At 34.2% G+C, this 20433-nt stretch overlaps 1 protein-coding gene across 2 annotated transcripts in view; it reads left to right on the top strand.

Annotated features, from left to right (window-relative positions):
• Positions 1 to 20433, top strand: part of LPAR1 (lysophosphatidic acid receptor 1) — a 133797-nt gene that overhangs the window by 62759 nt on the left and 50605 nt on the right. For both annotated transcript variants that reach the window (XM_031944119.1, XM_003761669.4), the window contains one exon: positions 10940 to 11687. In XM_031944119.1, coding sequence (XP_031799979.1) covers positions 10943 to 11687 — 745 coding nt within the window. In that variant the 5' untranslated portion in view covers positions 10940 to 10942. The remainder of the gene's footprint in view (positions 1 to 10939; positions 11688 to 20433) is intronic.

Here is a 20433-nt window from a genome sequence, read left to right as displayed (position 1 = left end):
TAGCAAACTACCCTGCAAGAAAGCTCTCAAAAGAGGTCATAAAGATTCAGATATGATCAAATCATTAAAGAATGACAAGTCTATAAAATGGGGATGATGATACCTGAATTACCCATCTTATTAAGTATTTGTGAGGGAATACCTTTATAAAAATCATATCATAAACGTATTTAACAACAATAATAGTGGATGGTAATCCTGGAGGAATGTCTTCTATAATCTGATTATATGAATACTTTTAATAGTGACTTAGATGAAGTCATTAATTTGCCTTTGAGGAACCTATATTTTCCTGCCAAGGATAAAATATATATAAATAGATATACACAGGTAAATCCAAGGTAGTTCAAGGTTGAATGGAACATTTAGAACTGGCCCAATCTTGAAGATAGAATTCAAAAAAAGTATAGGTGAAGTATAGAGTATGTTCTTTGCATGGAGGGAAAGAACAAGAAACAGGCAGGAATCAACTGTGGCTGAAAGGTAGGCCAGAATCAGTGGAGAGGACTTTAAATGTTAGGAATAAGTGCTTCTATTTTATCTAGTGCCAGTAGACAGATCTTGAAGATTTTTGAGCAAGAGGGTAAAAGATTCAGATTTGTGTCTTCAGAAGGTTATATGTGAATAAGATCGGAAAAGGAGACATCCTAGAGATAAGAAGATTAGTTAGAAGCCTATTCTATTAGTCCAAGCAAAAAGTGGTAAGGACTTGAATGAGGATAATAGAGATGAGGAAATAGATGAGACAAAGTTGTATAGGTAGAATTAGTAAGATCTGTCTTCAACTAAGCTTTAATAATCTCATTATACATTATTCTTTTCCCCAAAATGTATGGTCTAGTTAAATGGGCCTTTTCTCTCTTCCAATGTATTCCACCTACTATTTGCCTTTGCCATTAGCCATTACATGTCTGTAATTCATTTTTTCCTCAATTATGTGTATTAGAACCTTGCTCCAAAATTTAGCTCATTCTCCATCTTCTACATGAAGACTTCTGATCCTCCTCCACTGATAATATCCTATCTCCCTATATTATTTTGTATGTTTTTTGCATTTAATGATACATGCACACATTATCTCCCCTGATAGAAAATAAGCTCCAGGAGGAGCTGTTTCATTTTTATTTATGTATCTCTAGTATCTAACAGTGCATAGTATATTGTAGTTGCTTAAAAAATATTTGTTGATTGGTGGTGAGGGAGAATGAAGAGTCATATGTGAATTTGAGGCTACAAATGTATATATTTTAATAGTGCCTTGTGGAAATAGGAAAGTTAAGAGAAAAGAATATGTTTATGTTGGGGCAGAGGTGAAGATTCTTTTTTGGACATGCTGAACTTTAAGATGTCAATGGAACACTGAGTTGGACATCCTTATTAGACAGTTAGAGATGGCAAACTGGAATTGTAGCTTAAGATTTGGGGTAGATGAATATATTGAATGGTTCCTGACCATACCCAAGGGAACATACAAGATCATCAGGGAAAAGAATATAGATGTTCCATGATAGAACCATGGGGAACCCCAAAAGATGGTTCAGACACTATTAAGATTTAGTCAGAAACATAGTCTAAATAACTTTTTTTTTTTTAAAAGTGAAGTGGATTGGGTAGCTCAAGGTTATATTTACAGTAAGCATCAGAGACATGATTTGAACTCATTCTGTGGCAAGTGTCAGTATTTTTTCCATTACACCATGCTTAAGTCTAACATAATGCTTGGATCTATTCCAGATTGAAATGATCACCTGGAATCTCATTAAAAAACTTTTGATAATTAAAATCAGTGACCTGAAATGAAATCTCTCTCCCTATAACTTCTTCCCAGTGGTGCCAGTCTTAGCCTCTGAAGAAGAACTCATAAACAGTTTAGAGGAACAAGGAAGAAATTATCTTTCAGCTCTGTGGATAAGTAAAATAGTTCTTGGCCAAACCAAGTGATAGAGTATCCCAGAATATAAAGATTAGATTTGATCAGAAAGCATATAATTAATTTGAAAACAATCTTTGCAACATCTCATCGATTGAAGTCTTATTTGGAAGGTAAATATAAGGAACTAATTACAATTTATAAGACAGCCATTTCTCTATTGATAAATGGTCAAATGTAAGAGTTTAAAGGGAAATGTTCAGCAGCCATTTGAAAGAAAAATGCTACAATTCAATAATAACTAGGAAAGTGCAATTAAAACAACTCTGAACTTCTACCTTAGACCCATTCTCTTGACAAAGATTTCAGAAATAGAAAGTGACAATGGTTGAAAGTTCTAGGGAAAAGAGATATATTAACACTCATTTGGTGGAACCATGAATTACTCCCAGCCACTGTGGTGTACTATACTCTGCATATTCTTCCACCTAGAAAATCATTAGACCTATGGAGCCCAGAAAGTTCAAAGAAAAAAAAAACCAGTCCATTTATACAAAAATGTTTATAGTACCTCTGATTATTCATCTCAAAATGAGAAGTTTCTTCCACATCCATATCTATGATACTGTGTAAATTTTAGCTATTATTATCAGAATTATTTTTATATTATACTTTTTAAATGTCATGACAAATATTCCACATTAATTTGTGTCTTTTAATTTGAGCCCTGGTAAAGAATTGTAATTTTCTTTTGTCTTCATCATCGTTTTCCCAAGTCATTTCTTCATGTATTTGGATTTAGTATTGCTTATTGACTTCATGTTATAAGAGGAGATTTAAATCAGGAAACTGCCACTAATTGTGTGACTTTGGGTCTATTCTCCGAGACTTAAAATAAGGCCTTAAATTCAGTTTCTTGGTCTTTTGTCAAAAATTAATCTTTCCCACATGATTTAGAATGGAACTTTGAGTCTGGGTCACTTGTTGCCCTTTTAACCTTTCTGATAAAAGCTTAGACTCTTGAAGGATTCCTTCCCCACTCCCTTCTTCCCACTCCGATTTCTGCTCGTAAGTAGGCCATAATATTGAAACTTTAATAGAGGTAGTCCTGTACTTATGTCTGGTTCTTTCTTCCTCTGAGAGTAAAAGCCCTCTTCCCAAATATTAAATGCTCCTGGAGCCCTTGTTTGAATGTTTTTATGTCAAGATTTAATCATTTCTCTATGATTAAGAATGGAACTTTGAGCTTGGGTCATTTGTTTTCCTTTTCACGTGTCTCAATAAAATCTTAGAATCTTAGAGGATTCCCTCCTTGCTCTCCTTTCTTCATTCTTTCTCTACTCCCATTGCTCCTTTATAAGTACATTACAAAGATGAGCTCCATATGTTCCTTCAAAATTTGGGCCAGGCAACTTTTGTTATGCCTTCTTTTGAGATTGCATGATAGCTTGAGGTAAACTGGGAGATCTGGAACATCTGTTCTACTGATCTAATAAACAAATCTTTTCTTCTTTTGAATATAGGTAGAAGTGATGGACTGGAAACATTCATGGCTTTTTAACTTTTTTTTAAATTCAAGAAATAATTTACTAAGTTTTTACTATGTAAGTCATAGGGGAATGAAAAGGATCAGATATTTTCCTTTTGGAGCCAGCAGTGTAATAGGGTAGATAAGACATACACACAAATCAGGCAGTTAGAACAAAGGAGACCCTTGATCCATGGAACACATTATCTGATCTGCACTTATTTCTAAAGGGTGCGATATTCTGTTATTCTACTTATTATAGTGATCTTGTCTATTTTTGAATTAGGGAATGAATTTCTCAGTAACTCTTCTTTTGCCTTGCCTTATTCTTTTCCTCTTCCCCTTTCTTTGCTTTTCTCTTCCCCCCCCTCCCCTTTCTTTTTTTTTTTTTTTTCTTTCTTTCAATTGAAGAAAAGAGTCCCTTTTTCTTGGCTGACCATCGGGAAAGGATCAGTGTTTCAATATTAAAGCACTAGTCTTGTTTGCTTTGGCATCCTGTGGCCTGTGACCCTCGATTACATGGTTGGTCACAGTGGGAAGAGTTAATCAGCTGGCAGCTCCCCTGTTTGAACTTTATAGTGATTTGCCCTGATTACTATCCCAGCTGTGTTATGCTGGTGGTAACTTTGACCCCAGTCTTGCAAATAGCTAGGGTGAGTAACAGGTTATATGAGGCTAGTAGGAAAAGAAGTGGTTTTATTTATTTTTCTATGTATATCCTTGGTGGAAGGTGGATTGTTAAGATTTTTCTATACATGAAGGAATTGTCTTTCTCCCTCTTAAGAACAAAAACTTTTCATGAGAAGCACCCTTAATTTTTTTCTTACTTTAAATTTATTTTATTTGAAAAAAACAGTAAGAAAAAAGAAAAATAGAAAAGAAATACAAAACAAAATAAAGCAAAACAAAAGAGAACATTTTCATGTGTCCAGCAGAACATGAGGAAGTATTCAAAATATATTACAACAATTTACCAGATCAAGAAAGTGTGTGTGTTTGTGTGTATTTGTAGAAAAAAATATATTCATGAATATTCATTTTTTCTTCTTTGTACATTGTTCTTTGATTCTCTGCTGTATACCTTATTTAATTTTTTCTCCCTCCCCCTTTCAAATCTCCAACATCCTTAAGCAAACTACAGTTAAGAAAAGATATATTTATGTAGATATATACATACACACACACTCATAGCCATACACACCCGAGATACATACACATGACTTTCTTATTCCTGCTGCCTCTTTAATTAAATTCTGCACCATAATTTGCCTTGCTATTACTTAACCTCCTCCCACCCAAGAATCCCTCTCTTGTCTTCTTCCCTCACTGTTTGCTTTCCCATCTACCCATTCCTTCCCCTTTATTTCTTTATAGATTTTGGAGGGTTGCTCTACCTTTTATGGTATGTATGTAATATTGCCTATTGAACCCATTTCCGATGTGAGTAGGTTTTCAGACCTAAAAGCCCTCTTCCCCCCTTTCATGCCTCTGTTTTTATTCTTCCTCTGCATCTCATTTGTATAACCTGAACACTATTTTTTATTTTGGCTCTGCCAATCTTTCTTTTGAGCTACTTTATTGTTGATGTGAATCTTAAACATATAGCATACATTTTCCTATGTAAAAAATATAAACAATTTGTTCATGTTTAAACAGTTTGTCCATGTTAAGTTCCTTAAAATTGATCTTTATTATTGATTCTTTGGGGTTTAGTTGAAAGAAAGTCCTCAAAATCTGCCAGTTTGTTGAATGTCTGTTTTTTCTCATTGAAAATTATAGATAATTTTGCTGGATATATTTTTGGCTATAGGCCTAGTTTTTTTTGCTTGTTTGTAGAGATGATTCCAAGACTTGCAATCTTTTATTGTAACTGCTGGTAAATCTTGTACAATTCTAATTGTAGCTCCAGCATATTTGAATTTTTTTTCCTTGTTTCTTGCAAAATTTTCTCATTGATATGGGGGTTTCAAAATTTGGCAATAATATTCCTACGTGTTTTCCACAAAGGATCCTCTTTGAGGATTTTTTTTTTTAATTTATATTTTCCTTTCATGTTCTGTCAGTCCAGGACAATTTGCTAGGATTATTTCCTGCATTATTATGTCAAAGTTCTCTTTTTTGGTCACAGTTTTCTAGCAGTCCAGTTATTCTTTTTTTTTTTTTTTCTTGATCTATTCTCCAGATCTGTTGTTTTTCTTATGAGATATTTCATAATTGGTTCTGTTTTCTCATTCTTTATAATCTCTTTTGTTATTTCTTGGTTTCTCTCTTCACTGGTTTCCCCTTGCCTAATTCCAATTTTCAAAGAATTATTTTTATCTTTGAGACTGTACTTCCTTTTCTAGTTGGTTAGTTTTTTTCATAATCTTGCTTTTCTTGCATGGTTTTAATTTTTTTCTTTAGTTTTTCCTCAGTGTCTCTCACTTGATCTTTGAATTCTTTTTTGAGTTCTATAAATTCTCTCTGGGCAGGGAGCCATTTCACATTACTCTTTGGAGTAGAAGCTTTTTTTTTTTCTTCTCCCCATTAAAGTGTCCTACTCTGAAGATGAATCCCAGCTTTCCATGTTTCCATAATATGTTTCAGTGGTGGGGTTCTTTCTTTGAAGATTTTTCTTTTTTTTTTTTTTTAAATAAGAAATATTAGTGTAAGTACCTTTAATTGTGGGGTGGGGGATCTTGCCTCTACCTTCCCTTCAGCTCTCTGCTCTGACCAGGAATCCCAAACCAAGAGCTCCACCCTCCTACAAGTGCCCACAACCAGCAGCTTCAGGACCCTCTGCCTCTGCACCCATCAGGTGCTGGTTCCTTCTGGGTCAGAGCTATGTCTCAGCAGCACAGCTAGCCCTGGCATTCACAATAAGCCAAGGTTCACTCAATCTTCCGCGACTCAAACCCTGACTCAACAAATACTCTGGGAGGTGAAAGTCTCTGGTTCCTGATGAGGCTCAAGCCACACCCAGCTAGAGAGAGGAATTCCCACTTTCTGTGGAGCTAGCCTGGAGGTGTTTCCACTTCACACAGGTTAATTCTGGCCCTGGGTCTTTCTTCAGATCTTTTTGGGTTGTATCTGGATGACCCCATTCTGCCCCGAATCTTCTTGATTTTTCACCAGTCTATATTTGCTCTGAGTTGCAAATTTGTCTATTTGTGGATGAAATCTGGAGGGCTTTAAATTTACCGACCTACTCTGCCATTTTCCTAAAATCCTTCACTGAAATTTTTTTTCACATGGATGATGCCATTCTAGTCAGTTCTGCATTTAGCTTTATAATAATCTTTTTCACATGTTAATTCAATACAACTAAATTTTATTAAATATCTACTATGTTTAAGGCATATGTGATGCAGTAGATAGAGGGCCAGGACCAGAGTTCAAATTCAGCCTCAGATATTTACTAGCTAAATGACTCTAGTCACTTAACCCTGATTACTTAAGTTTTCTCATCTGTAAAATGAGCTGGAGAAGGAAATGGCAAACCACTCCAATGTCTTTGCTAAGAAAATTATATCTATATCTATATCTATCTATCTATCTATATATACGAGTAATTATATCTGACTGAAAAAGAATTCAACAAAATATGTTTAAAAGTTTCAAAAGAATGTGAGGTTGAAACAAGACTCAATTTCTGTTGCCAAGAAAGTTAGCAACTAATAGGAGTAATAGGACAGCTACAAAAATTAGAACATGATACAAGTAGCATGTGATAGGGTTAACTTGAGAATCATCGAGCTGTTGGACATATTGTGCCTACTTGTGCAGGCACTATACTAGGCCCAGAATAAAATCTTCCAAGAAAACTTATGGAGGAAGAGATGATAGGAGAATCATATATGAAATTAGGGGATTGTATTAGATGATCTCAAAGTTCTCTTCTAGCTATAAATCCTATAATGGATAGGGGTAGGAAGATATCTTGGGAAGATCTTCTGGTCCTTAAATGAAGACATTAATTTTAAGACATTCTGGGCTTGAGAGATAACCCACATAAATGAAAGACCTTGTGCTATTCTCATGACGGCTTCCCCTCTATCTTGTCTTCCTGGGAGGGTTCCCCATGCTTTGATAGCAGCAGAAGCAATTTGCTCATATGCTGTCAAAATGTAATTAATCTGCTCTGAAGTGTCTGCATAAGGACCTAAACCTGCTGATCAAGTTTGATCAAGGGTGACTGGTATATAAATTCCAGGTGTCAAAACCCTCAATCATATTAAAATATAATTGTGAAATGTGTATAAAAATAAATAAAAAATTACAACAGAGGTAATATCCATCTATGGTTTTTCTATTGGCCCATAGGAATCTGTTTCTATTTGAGTTTGATACTGTTGGTTTAAGTTGGTTTAGGTCACTGAATGATTTTTCCTAGGCTTACACATAGATCAGTGGCATGACTTCCTAGTCCTGGTCCAGTTCACATCTTCCTAGCTCCAAAGACCTCAGTGCCATGTTTTTATAGCATGTACAATAGGGATAGGGATTAGATTTGTGATCACATTGGTGCAGGGAAATTCTCTTTAACAGTGCAGTTCCTTACCTACTTTTCAGTGTTTTAGAGAGCTATTAGGGAAAGCTTGGTGCCTTGACCTGTTTAAATGAAGAGGTTTTCAGAGGCTAAGCCAGGTCACCCATATTCCAAGGAAACTTTTGATTGGTTGGAGAAATATTGCATAGGTAGAATTGGTGTGACAACTTTTTCTGCTTGGGTGGTAAAAGGAAAGGAAAGTTTAAATATATCTCTCCTTATATCTTAAGCATGGTGAGTCAACTACATGACAGACATTGTGCTAATTGATAGGGATATAAAGAAACGAAAAAAAGTTTTTCCTTTCAAGTAGCCTGGTAGGGAAGATGGCATGCAGATACTTTGTACAAATAAGTGTCATACAGCATAAATTGTAAATAATCAACAGAGAAAAGAGTTAAGGAGGGCTCCTTGTAGAAAATGAGATTTTAATTGAAACTTGAAAGAAGCTAAGGAAGATTTTACTGTATTGGGAGAGATGATGAGAAAACATGCCACACATACATCTAGGTTTGGGGGAAACATATTCATCTATTTTTTATTAGGTCATTCATAGGGTCAAGAACCATATTGTCTATAGTTTACATCTAAACTGAACTGAGAATTTTAGACCTTCCATGGACTATTTCCCCCAAATATATACCTGTAAGATCCTGGGCAACTCACTTTACCTCTGTCTGCTTTACTTTCTTTAATTGTAAAATGGGGATTAAGAGCTTCCTGTATATATATGATCTCCCAAAGGTTAACTCCTCCTTCTGGAGAGAGGGATTCTGGGTTATCTCCCAGAGTGTTCTCTGGCCCCAAGGGAGGTGTGAATTTGGATATCTCTTTCTAAACCCTAAACTTTCCCAAACGTGTGAACTCTATGGAGTACTTAGATACTTATGAGCTCTCTAAAGGTGTGAACACAAGCATGGTTTCTATCAGTTGTACTTAGTACCTTGTTTCAAGTTCTGGTCCAAAATATCTCCTTCTAAGATCAAATCAATCATATTGAACCATGCCAAATTAGATAATTATTGTCTCTATCAACTCTAATGGCTTAACACTTTGTAAAGATTCCAACAGGGTATAATCATAATAATTATCTTACAGAGTTGGAAACATATGAAATAATCTTTGAAAAGCACTCAACATTGTGCTTGGGACATAGTAGGCATTTAATAAATGCTTGTTCCCTTCCCCCCTTTTCCCTCTTTTTACTTACAACACAACTCACAGTCCCTTTGCTCCAGTCAGACTATTCATATCTTTATTTATGTACTTGTGGTATCCTTTGGCTATTCAACACTTATTTATATTTATCTCTTTCTTTGCATTTTGTGTTTGGCCATTTTTCAGTCATTTCTTACTTTTTGTGACTCTATTTGGGGCTTTATTGACTAAGATGCTTGAATGAGTTGCCATTTCCTTTTTTTTTTTTTTTTAAACAGGTGAGAAACTGAGAGAAACAATGTTAAGTGACTTGCTCAGGCTCACATAGATAATAAGTATTTGAAGCCTGATTTGAACTCACAAAAAAGAGTATTCTTGATTCCAGGCTTAGTCCTCTATGCCCTGTGTTATTTTGCTGCCCATAATCCCTACCTTTACAGTCTGATTCATTATTCCACATATCTTTTCTGTTTCTGCTTAAAACTGATCACTCTTTACATGGCTTGACTTTTGTTCTTAAGTATAAAATTTAGGACCATTTTTTGCAATGTACTTTTTGTTATCCTATAGTTCAGTGTGTGTGTGTGTGTGTGTGTGTGTGTGTGTTTCCATGAGCGAGTTACAAATATTTCAAGGATCATAATTGTATTCTCTAGTTATGCATTCTCCATAGAGTCTATTATGGGGCTGCAAACACAGTAGGTTTTGACTTAATTCTTCAGCACTGAAGATCTATTAGTTTCTTCCAAAAACTCACTGAACCATTTAGCATCTGCATAGTATTAGTTAGAATCCTTCAGTGCTAAATACAGGGCCAAACAGACCTCATTGATGCTCAGGAAATAGCTATTACTAACACCTGTCACTAAATCATAATTTATTGAATGCCTATTAAGAGATGAGCATTATTTAAGGTTTCATGAAGGATAAATGTAAAAAGACATATTCCCTGCCTTCAGGGACCTTATGTTTTATATGATGATGACATTGAAGCATAAGGAAATGGATTTTAGCTAATTATTTGGCAGTTTAAAATGTCATGGAATAAAATTTTCTCATGCTTACCTGTAAGCATATTTTACTTTCTAGAGAAAATATCCCAGTATTGCTTGCCCTTTGAAAGTTTCATTAATGCTATATGTCTTGTTAAAGACACTATCTAAAATCAAAACCATTGCACTTCATAGTTTGGTTAATGAAGATCATTTTGTTAAAGGAAGTTCTGAGGGTAGCCAGTGCTGACCACAAAAAATTTTGAGGCATTGTGCTATGCTCCTTTGGTTCTTTGAGATCTCATTTAGAGTTTAAAATTCTGTGCAAGAAGCTGCTCTATGGGATGCTTATTTGTACCTAGATGTCTGTTAGAGAATTTATTACATGAAATAGCCCTGCAAAATAATGGGATTTAAGTTCAAATGTACATCAACTTTGTTTTGAGTTTTCTTAAACATGCAAATGGTATATTTCTTAGTTTTATAGGCCAGTTGTAATATTCTGCCTCATTTTGTGAAATGATGTATTTTGAAGCAAAATTTCTCTACCATGTGGCATTTCCAGCAGGTTTCAATGAAATTTGACCAGAAAGCTCAGACCCTTGTTTCAGATTCATTAAATCTGGCTGCCTTTAATCTTGAGGCCAGTTATAGTGTGACAAGCCCCATAGTTTTGATTTAACTCATTGAATATTATGCAGCATCAAGTTTCCAAATTTTTTGTTTCTCTGATTTTTTTTTTTTATGACTGTCATATTTAGAAAAAATGTTGTGTTAACTAGATAGAATGTCTTTAAGTTCTGATCTGTGGTATTTTTTTCCCCCCCTTTCTGTTTCCTTTTTATTCCCCCTTTCTCTTTCAGTCCATGGCTATGAGTGAACCACAATGCTACTACAATGAATCCATTGCCTTCTTTTACAACCGGAGTGGGAAGTACCTCGCCACAGAATGGAATACTGTCAGCAAGCTTGTGATGGGACTTGGAATCACTGTCTGTATCTTCATCATGTTGGCCAACCTGCTAGTCATGGTGGCAATTTACGTCAACCGCCGCTTCCATTTTCCTATTTATTACTTAATGGCTAACTTGGCTGCTGCAGACTTCTTTGCTGGATTGGCGTATTTTTATCTTATGTTCAACACAGGGCCCAATACTCGAAGACTGACTGTAAGCACCTGGCTTCTTCGCCAGGGTCTCATTGATACTAGTCTGACAGCCTCTGTGGCAAACTTGCTGGCTATCGCAATTGAGAGACACATTACGGTCTTTCGCATGCAGTTGCATACCCGGATGAGCAATCGACGGGTGGTGGTGGTTATTGTGGTCATCTGGACCATGGCCATTGTGATGGGTGCTATACCCAGTGTGGGATGGAACTGTATCTGTGACCTCACTAACTGTTCCAACATGGCACCCCTCTACAGTGACTCCTACTTAGTCTTCTGGGCTATTTTCAATCTGGTTACCTTTGTAGTAATGGTGGTTCTCTATGCCCATATCTTTGGATATGTCCGACAAAGGACTATGAGAATGTCTAGGCATAGTTCTGGACCAAGGAGGAATCGGGACACTATGATGAGTCTCCTGAAGACTGTGGTCATTGTACTTGGTAAGTGCTATCTTGACTGTAAATTTCTTTCTGAATTCCTAACGCTTTAACAACTAATGACAGAAATGAACTGTAATATGTGGGTCCAGAAAAATATGTGTATGTTAAGCAAGGAAAGAAAAATAATCTGATCTCAACATTGAATCTTTAGGTGTTAGGCCTGCTAATGTTGGTATCTGTTTGGGGGGAGGGTTCCCCAATGATATAATGGTGATAAGGGAATGGAATGGCCATCCATTGAAAACTTTAGTGAAATGGAAATTGTGAAACTTGGTCTCATTAAATTTTTTTTAATCTCAAAAGGCTTTCCTTATAGTTCATTTAGTTATGCCATAGGCCTTGTGTGCGTTTTTAAAATTTAGTTATCAGATATAAAGCATTTATTTTCCATAAGTAGTTATTTGCATTAATATTTTGCAGTAAAAGTTCTCTTTTTCTAATTTTTACTACCACAGGTAAGTGCTGATAAATAATGCTTTTGTTGATTTTCCAGATAAAGATTATCCACAGCAAATGATTCTAAAAGCCATCTTAACTAAAGATAGTCTACTGAATTATTTTTGCTTTGGTTACTTCTGTAATAATTGTGATCCTATATACTCATAAATTGAGTTATGGCTGACAAAGCAATATCTTTGTCCTTCTCTATTTCCATAAATGAAAATATTTCAGATTTCGAACAGAAAAAAAATAAACATTAATTTATCCTAAATTAAAAAAAAACAACTTTATTACATATTTATTTTATTCCCAATGTTTTAACATGTTATATATTTTCATTTTCATCATTTTGTATAAGAAAACTTGAATAAAGGAGGGAAATGAAAAAAGTAAAAAATAGCATGATTCTATATTTAATCAATATAAGTTCTTTTTCTGGAGGCAGATAATTTGCTTCATCATTAGTTCTTTGGGATTGTCTTGGATCATTGTATTGCTGAGAATAGCTAAGTTATTCAAAATGCTTCATCAAACACTATTGCTGTTACTGTGCACAATGTTCCCTTGTTTTTTTGTTTTTTTGTTTTTTTTTTTTTACTTCATTATGTGTGCATGAGTTGATGTCTTTTAAGTTTTTTTGAAATCATCCTGCTTATCATTTCTTATAGCCCAGTAATAAATATTCCATTACAGTCATGTACCAAAGCTTGTTTAGCCATTCCCCAATTGATGGGCATCCCGTTCATTAGAGTCCTGCCTTTGATACATTCTATCACCTTCTATTTTTTCTTTCCTGTTCTCTCTTCTTTTTTACCTATTTTTATGCACTTAATTTTTTTTTCCATAGACTTTTTTTTTTTCCTATTTTTAATTCTTCTTGCTTTCAGTTAGAAATAGGGTTAATGTGAACTTTGTGCCTATTTTGTGGAACACTGGAATACTTGACTGGAGTCAGAGGGTTGCCAAATTCTTCTCTGTAAACACTAATACAAAACTTTGGAGGTAATAGTTATCTATTTGTGTAATGCTATAGAGGCAATCTTCCAGGTTTCCCCTTAAGATTTTCAAGAGATAAAGAAGTAAAAATACTTTTACATTGAGAAGTGCCTTCTTGATCTTCTCTTCCATATTCATAGGTTTAACAAAAATAAGGATTCCTTTAGTCTAGTACCTAACTGAAATGTAAGTGATGAAAAGAACTAAACCAAATTTAACTTTCAAGTGGCACCTTAGGTTGTGATGACTTTAAAGATTTCAGAGAAATCCAGAATGGATAAAAGAGGTTGTACAGTTTTGTTTTGAAATTAGGAACTTGTCACAGAAGCACTGAAGAACTTCAGGGGATTATAACAGTAGGCTTGTGTGCTACTGAAGACAATTGCCTTTGGAAAATATCTTTAGATTGATTTTTTTTATCCTAAGTAAACTTGTAATTTTAGACATGTTTAGTATGGAAGATTTATGAGTTAAGAGACTGAATTCTTAAAAATAACTTTGAAAATGAGTATTTATTATTAGACCTAGAAACCTTGGCTACTTATGATTGGAATTTTATAGGGAAACTGGGGTCAGCTGTGGTTGACTGTAAAGTTTAAATCAGGTTATAGCTTCAAACACTACTGTTCACAGTGAAAGAACTGACTCACACACATTCATGTTAGCTCATGTTGATCTCTGCATATTCTTTTGTCTCTTTAATTGAGAAGTATTTTTTCTCTCATGATCTGTGCTTTAATGTCAGCTTGGAAGAATATTTCTAGTGGTTGGCCTTTTCAATCTTTTTTATCATGGCCTTAAATAAAGGCTAATCATGCTAATCAGATTTATCGATGTTAATAGCTGGGTGGGATAAGCTATCTAAAGTTGTATGACAGAATAAAGATTCAAAAATTCAAAAGCTTTGATTGGATAGATTGATGGTTCAATCTATTCAGATAAAAATTGAAGAGGATAAATAAAAAGTTTTAAATTGGGTTAAATATCAATTAAGTACATTAGAAAATGAGAGACTTGGCTAAGGAAAAAGAAAAAAAAAAAAAGAGACAGACAAACAAGCAAATCTTGACCTGGAGTTTTATGTAATGATCTGACAATTTGACAAAAGAAAAAGGCTAACCAAAAATAAATAAATGAACAAAACAAATGAATGCAGTCTTGAATTGCATTAATAGAGACTAACCTATAGCAGGAGTTTTTAACTCTTTTTTGAATCATGGATTCCTTTGACATTCTGGTGAAGCCTATGCACCCCACCTCAGAGTAATGTTTTAAAGTCAGTTAAAATCAATATGATTACAAAGGAAACCAATTGTGGTGAAATCTAGTTACGAAAAAAATATTTTTCTAAGTTCACAGATCCTAGGTGAAAAACCACTGACATATAGTATTAAGTTAATTTCTGGATATTGACAAATAGGAACACTAGAAGAGGTGATAAGAAAGATGAAAAGTGTTTAAACTACTGGCTCAAGCATCAGGAATATAATTTGGAGAAAAGAAATCTTAGGGAATACATGATTTGAAGAGCTACATCTGCAAGGAAAATGAGATTTATTCTATTTAACCTCAGAGAACAGCCTTAGGAGAGTTGTATGAAAGTGGCAAAGAGGCCTATTTTGCCTTGATGTAAAACATTTCTTTTTGTGGTAGAAAAGAAATGGAATAATTTCATAATTATTATGAATTATTCATAATAATTTCATAAATATTCATAATTTCAAAAGCATAATTTCAGAAAAATCTGAGAAGACATATAAACTGATGCAAAGTGAAGTGAGCAGAATTATACATAGTAACAGCAATATTATATGATAAGCAATATGAAAGACTTAGCTATTCCAATCAATACAGTGATCCAAGACAGTTCCAAAGAATTAGTTATAAAAAATGCTATACAACTCCAGTGAGAGAACTGATAAAACTGTATCCAGACTGAAGTATACTTTTTAACTTTATTTTTTCCTTCTTCATGGGTAATATGAGGTGGAGAAGGGACAACTGGAGTTGCCTTAGAAGGTCATTAATTCATGCCTGCCCATTAGGAAAAATGCTTGCTTGGTGTTAAGATAATGTGAAGAATTTGCTTCATTAGATCAAATTCTTTCTTTCCATTTGACTCTTAAATCTTGTCAGCCTGTTGAAACCACACAAAGGCCAAATAACTTAATTTCTATTCATTTTACAATATCCTTAATTGGTTAACATGTCCTTAAATGGTCCAAAACATTTAAGCTTGCAACATTCTCATTGTTTACTGACATACAAGATTCTTACTAATCCAAGAACAATCTTAGACATTTCAATCAATTGCGTGTAGTGCTTTCGAACATGACTATACAAAATGAGAAATAAGATGTGTCTCTGTCTCTTTCTCTTCCTCCCTTTCTTTTGATCTCACAAAGAGATAGTTTAAGTTAAATTACTTAATGTGTGAGGAGAGTATATTTCCAAAGTCATGCAGTTAGTAAATGCTGATAGGGATTCAAGCCCAAATCTTCCCTGAATTCTCCCTGTATCTTTTTACATTATAATGTATAGTGCCTCCTTTGAAATATAATATGAAAGGTATAAAAGAAGACCCTTTTCTGTATCATAATATCATAAATATATCATTAATAATAATCATGAATATCATAATATATTATGAATATATCATAGTGAATATATCATAATAGCTAACACTCATTTAGCACTCAGTTTTGCAAAAGGTTTATTATATGTTATCTTAATTGATGTATTAGAATGTACACCCTCCTCTGCTTTGTATCTTTGAATTTCAAGTTCCTTTAAGACTCAGCTCTTACACCAAACCATACAAAATATTTGTTTGATGATGATAGTGAGGGAAAAACCTTTATAGACTGTCACTTCTTATTGACATACCAATAATCTTCTGCTCTATGGACTTCTTTGTGAATGAATCCTAAGGCAGTTTTCTGAGGAGACTTCATTGATTGGGAGTTGGCTTCAAGCTCTAACTGGAGGGGTAGAGAGATGGCAAATTCTTAAAGCCCTGTTGTACTCCTGGGACCTACATCTTGGGACTGAGTCACAAGAGGAAGATATATTTTTTTGGGAAAAGTTACTTTTGAAGCTCTTTAAAAATTTTCATAATCTTAAAAATGATAACCAAAAAAAGTCCTTTTTTGAGGTATGCTGCCTCAAGTAAGTAAAAACATAAAGTTTTTAAAATAAGACAGGACATCAGGATATCTTAGGTTGTGTGTGGGGCAAATGATAGAATCTGTTGAGCGGAGCCTAGGATTCAATTAAGATTGGCCTTATTCCAAAGCCATTTGTTCAATAAGCACTGGAAAATGATGTGAGAAAAGCCCTAAGTAATAGTAGCTGACTTAAATTAGTTCCACTTCATTTCTTTCTTAAGAACACACACAACATTTAGAAGAGATATTTCTTTGCTTGGGAATGAATGAATGACCAAGCAACACATTAATTAGCAAGCATTTATTTAGAACCTGATATATCTAAGTCTAGTGGAAAGAATTGGATTCATAGTCAGGAAGCCCTAGACCATTCTAATTAAGATGGATAACAGCCTGTTCAAAGACATAGGGGGTGGGAGATAGATTTTCTGTGTTGAATAGATGGAACAGTTCAAGTGGTACAATAAATAGACTGCTGTACCTGGAATCAGGAAGATTGTTTCAGTTTCCTATTTTGGAGAAGGAAAAGGCAAACTACTTTAATATCTACCAGGAAAACCCAAAATGGGGTCACATTGAGTTGTATATAATTAAAACAACTGAACAACAACAGGACATGGTCAGTTAAACAAGTCTTTTCCATATATCAAAGATAAGAGGGAAATGAGTCTGATTTCTAAGGTATGAAAGACATTTCTTTCCCAAGAAATTTTCTTTGGTATGTAGAATCAACTCTTTCTTTATATGCCTTGGTCCTATATATCTATTTTGAACAAAAGAATGTTGTGACTTTCATTTGCTTTTGGTAACTTTTGAAGTGAACTAAAGTGAATTTTCATTATAGTTATTGTGTTTTGTTTTGTGTGGGGTTTTTTTTTGGGAGGAGGTTGTAATTTATTCACACAAAACTTTAGAAAATGTATGAAATGAAATGAGTAAAAGTATGGTAGAATGAGTAGCAGTAGGAAAATAATGAAGTGAGAAGTAAACTAGGGGACAATTTCCTTATTACATAAAATGCAGCAAATCCAGAAATTGTGGAAAGAAAAAGTTTGAGAGCATACTATAAAGCCATTCTTAAAGAAAACAAAGCAAAATAAAACAAAACTGAAGAATGGCTCATAAGTTCATTGCTCCTAGTACTCGAGATCCCAGCAAGCGCTGCTATTCTTTGAGTCTCCATTTGTGTTCTCTTAGGGCATTTCATTCCTTGATGCAGCTGCAGGTTTATGCATCAACTACTGGATCATCCAACAATGTTCAATGTCTAGTAAACATCCCAACAGTGTTCCAAGAAGAGATATTCTCAGGGTTTGGATTGATGAAATTTAAGAGGAAAGACAAGATTGATTTTTAGATACAAGTGAAACCTGAAGGAAAAGGTTGGAAGAGAAAGGAGGAATTTAGAAAAGTAATGGAGAGTTATCTAATACTTTGTGTGGAGGAAAACAGGAAGAGAGATAGGAAGTTAGAAAAGATTTCTAGGTGTTTTCTCACTAGAAGAAGGTCACTTTCATCTTTTGAAAGCTACAGGCTTCATTTAGCTTTGAGTGCTGGGAAAAAACTGAAAATGTGTGGTGAGGGTGAAGAAAAGCAATGTTGAGCCTGTAGAAAGGAAAGGGTTATTGGTTAGAAACATATTAGACAAATATGAAGTGATTGATACAGAAAAAACCCAAAAATTTGGAGGAAGCCACTTTATACTTTGTAACAAAGAAAATTGAATCAAAATCATTTTATTGCAATCAATTTGATAAGGCCTCCTGAAAGGACAGTGATATAATTTCAAGAATCCATGGCTCAGAAGAATAACCAATGATTTAAATGAAAAAAAAAAATCAAAGTAATAAAGAAAGATTAAATCTTTAATGGAAGAAATTCTTTTAAAAATGAATGAGCCTAGAGAATTTAGAAGAGAAGACAGATGTTCCCCCAAACAACAAACTTTTCTCTGGGGGAAAAATATAGCAATATATATATATATATTTTTAATCATTTTGTTCTCACTTCCAGTTTCTGTTTTCTCCCTCTATCATTCATTGAGAGAACAAGAACTACAAAAATCATTGCAAATATAAAATCATGCAAAACAAATTTCCCCACTAGCCACATTTCAAATAAAGGAATCTCTCATCCCCAAAAGGAGAAAAATAATATATTTAGATTTTAATTTGGAATTCCCTTATTTTCTGTCTAGAGGTGGATGTTTCATCATGGTTATTTTGGAATTTGTGATGGGTCATTGAGTTGATCAGGGTTACTATGCTTTTCATAGTTGTTTAATCTTAAAATATTGCTATCATATAAGTTATTCTCCTGGTTTTTCTCACTTAAACTTTTGGATCAGTTCATGTAAAGTCTTCTTAAATTTTTCTGGAACCATCCCCTTCATCATTTCTTAAAACACATCTAGATGGCGAAATCGAGTGCTGAGGTTGGAGTCAGAAAACTTATTTTTTGAGTTCAAATCCAATCTCAGACACTAGCTATATGAAACTGGATAAATAACTTAATCCTGTTTGCCGCAGTTTCCTAAAGCGAATCACTTTAGTGTCTTTTTCAAGAAAATCTTAAATGCGGTCATGATTAAAATGACTATTTAAATAGTGAATCACAAAAATGATGGGACAGATGAATAATGTAATAAAGAGAATTTAAAAATAAATTGGCAATAAAGATAAGAACTATATAAAACAAGAATACTGAACTTGAAGGTAGGATTCAAAGGTATAATTTAAGGATAATGGGTCTTCCAGTGGAAAAGAATCATGAAACTTGAATTCCATTCTCCTGGAAGTGATTCAGAAATATAAGAAAATTGTCCATAATTGTTGTGATACAAGAAGGTCTAACTCAGACATGTAAAATGGATTTCTTCATGTGAGCAGATGATGATGATGATGCAAGGAGACTGAGAAGCAGTTGCTGTTCTCTGACCTCTCCACTGAGAGGCAGTTGCGTTGTATGACCTTTCTCCTCTTCCCTCTGCCTCCAATTTCATTCCCAATCCACAAGCAGCACCTGTGTCAGTAAAGGCTGCTTTGCAGCTCCTTCAGATGTTATGATTCATAGCTGTGGAGGCTCTTGGAGATTTGACCTGCCCCTTCACTTAGGGATGGTCTTTAATACATAATTATTAGAAACAGATATATCAAGAGAATCCATAGAACACTAACATCAAGAAACTCCAATTTGAAGCCACCAGGATAAATTTAAATCAAATTCAAAATTCTATCATCAAGAGCACATTTTTTACTAGTAAGAATAAAACCCCATTATTCACGGACCCACTTTCTATTTCAAGGACAGGCAATCAGAATAACAAAAGATTATTTTTTGTTTATAATAAATACTAGGAAAAATCAGGACATGATAATCTGAAAAACAAAGACTGGATTGCTCCCAAATATAACATATCCTGCAAAGCTGAACTGAAGCTTCAAAGAAAATAGTGGACACTTAGCACAAGGAAAACAATTCAAGTCATTCCTTCAAAAGAACTCAGATGTGAGCAAGCTATTCATTATGCAAACTGTGTAAGGAAGTAAAACACTTCCAGATAGCATTGAAATAATAAAATGAAGAGAGTAATAATGAACTGAAAAAGTTGAGGAAAAGTCACAATGGGGAAAAGCAGGAGAATAAGGAGAAGCAGATTAATATTTTGAAGAAAAAAAAAACTTACAAATTTTTATTAGTGATAGTGTGATAATACAGAAATAGAGAAATTCTTCCTGAGATAAGAGAGAAGAGGATGGGATGATGGGTGGACCAGAAAAGAATGACTAGGACTCATAAATCAGTCTTTCAAAGGTAGAAGAGTAGAATTTAGAGAACCAGGGAAAAGTAGAGTTTGATGCTGCCAAAAGAAATAATCCATAGAACATCAGTGAAAAGGATAGAATATTGGGATCCAGATCACAGAGGGAAGACTAGAGTCAAATTCCATCAAGAGAAAAGAGTTGCTTTTTCAGTGTCAGAAAACATTTCTGCAGGGTTTTAAAAATGTAATTTTTTTTTGAGGGGAAGGTTAACACAAGACAGTCTAAGATCATGCTTCTCCAAAATAATTTCTAGTAGAAGGAAGACATGGTTGGGAATCTGGAAAGCACAACATAAGATCATGAGGGTCAGAGCTTCAA

This window comes from Sarcophilus harrisii, chromosome 1 (genome assembly GCF_902635505.1).
Source record: "Sarcophilus harrisii chromosome 1, mSarHar1.11, whole genome shotgun sequence".
NCBI lineage: Eukaryota > Metazoa > Chordata > Mammalia > Dasyuromorphia > Dasyuridae > Sarcophilus > Sarcophilus harrisii.
The sequence above is the reverse complement of the archived record's forward strand: the minus strand, read 5'-3'. Positions and strand labels throughout refer to the sequence as shown.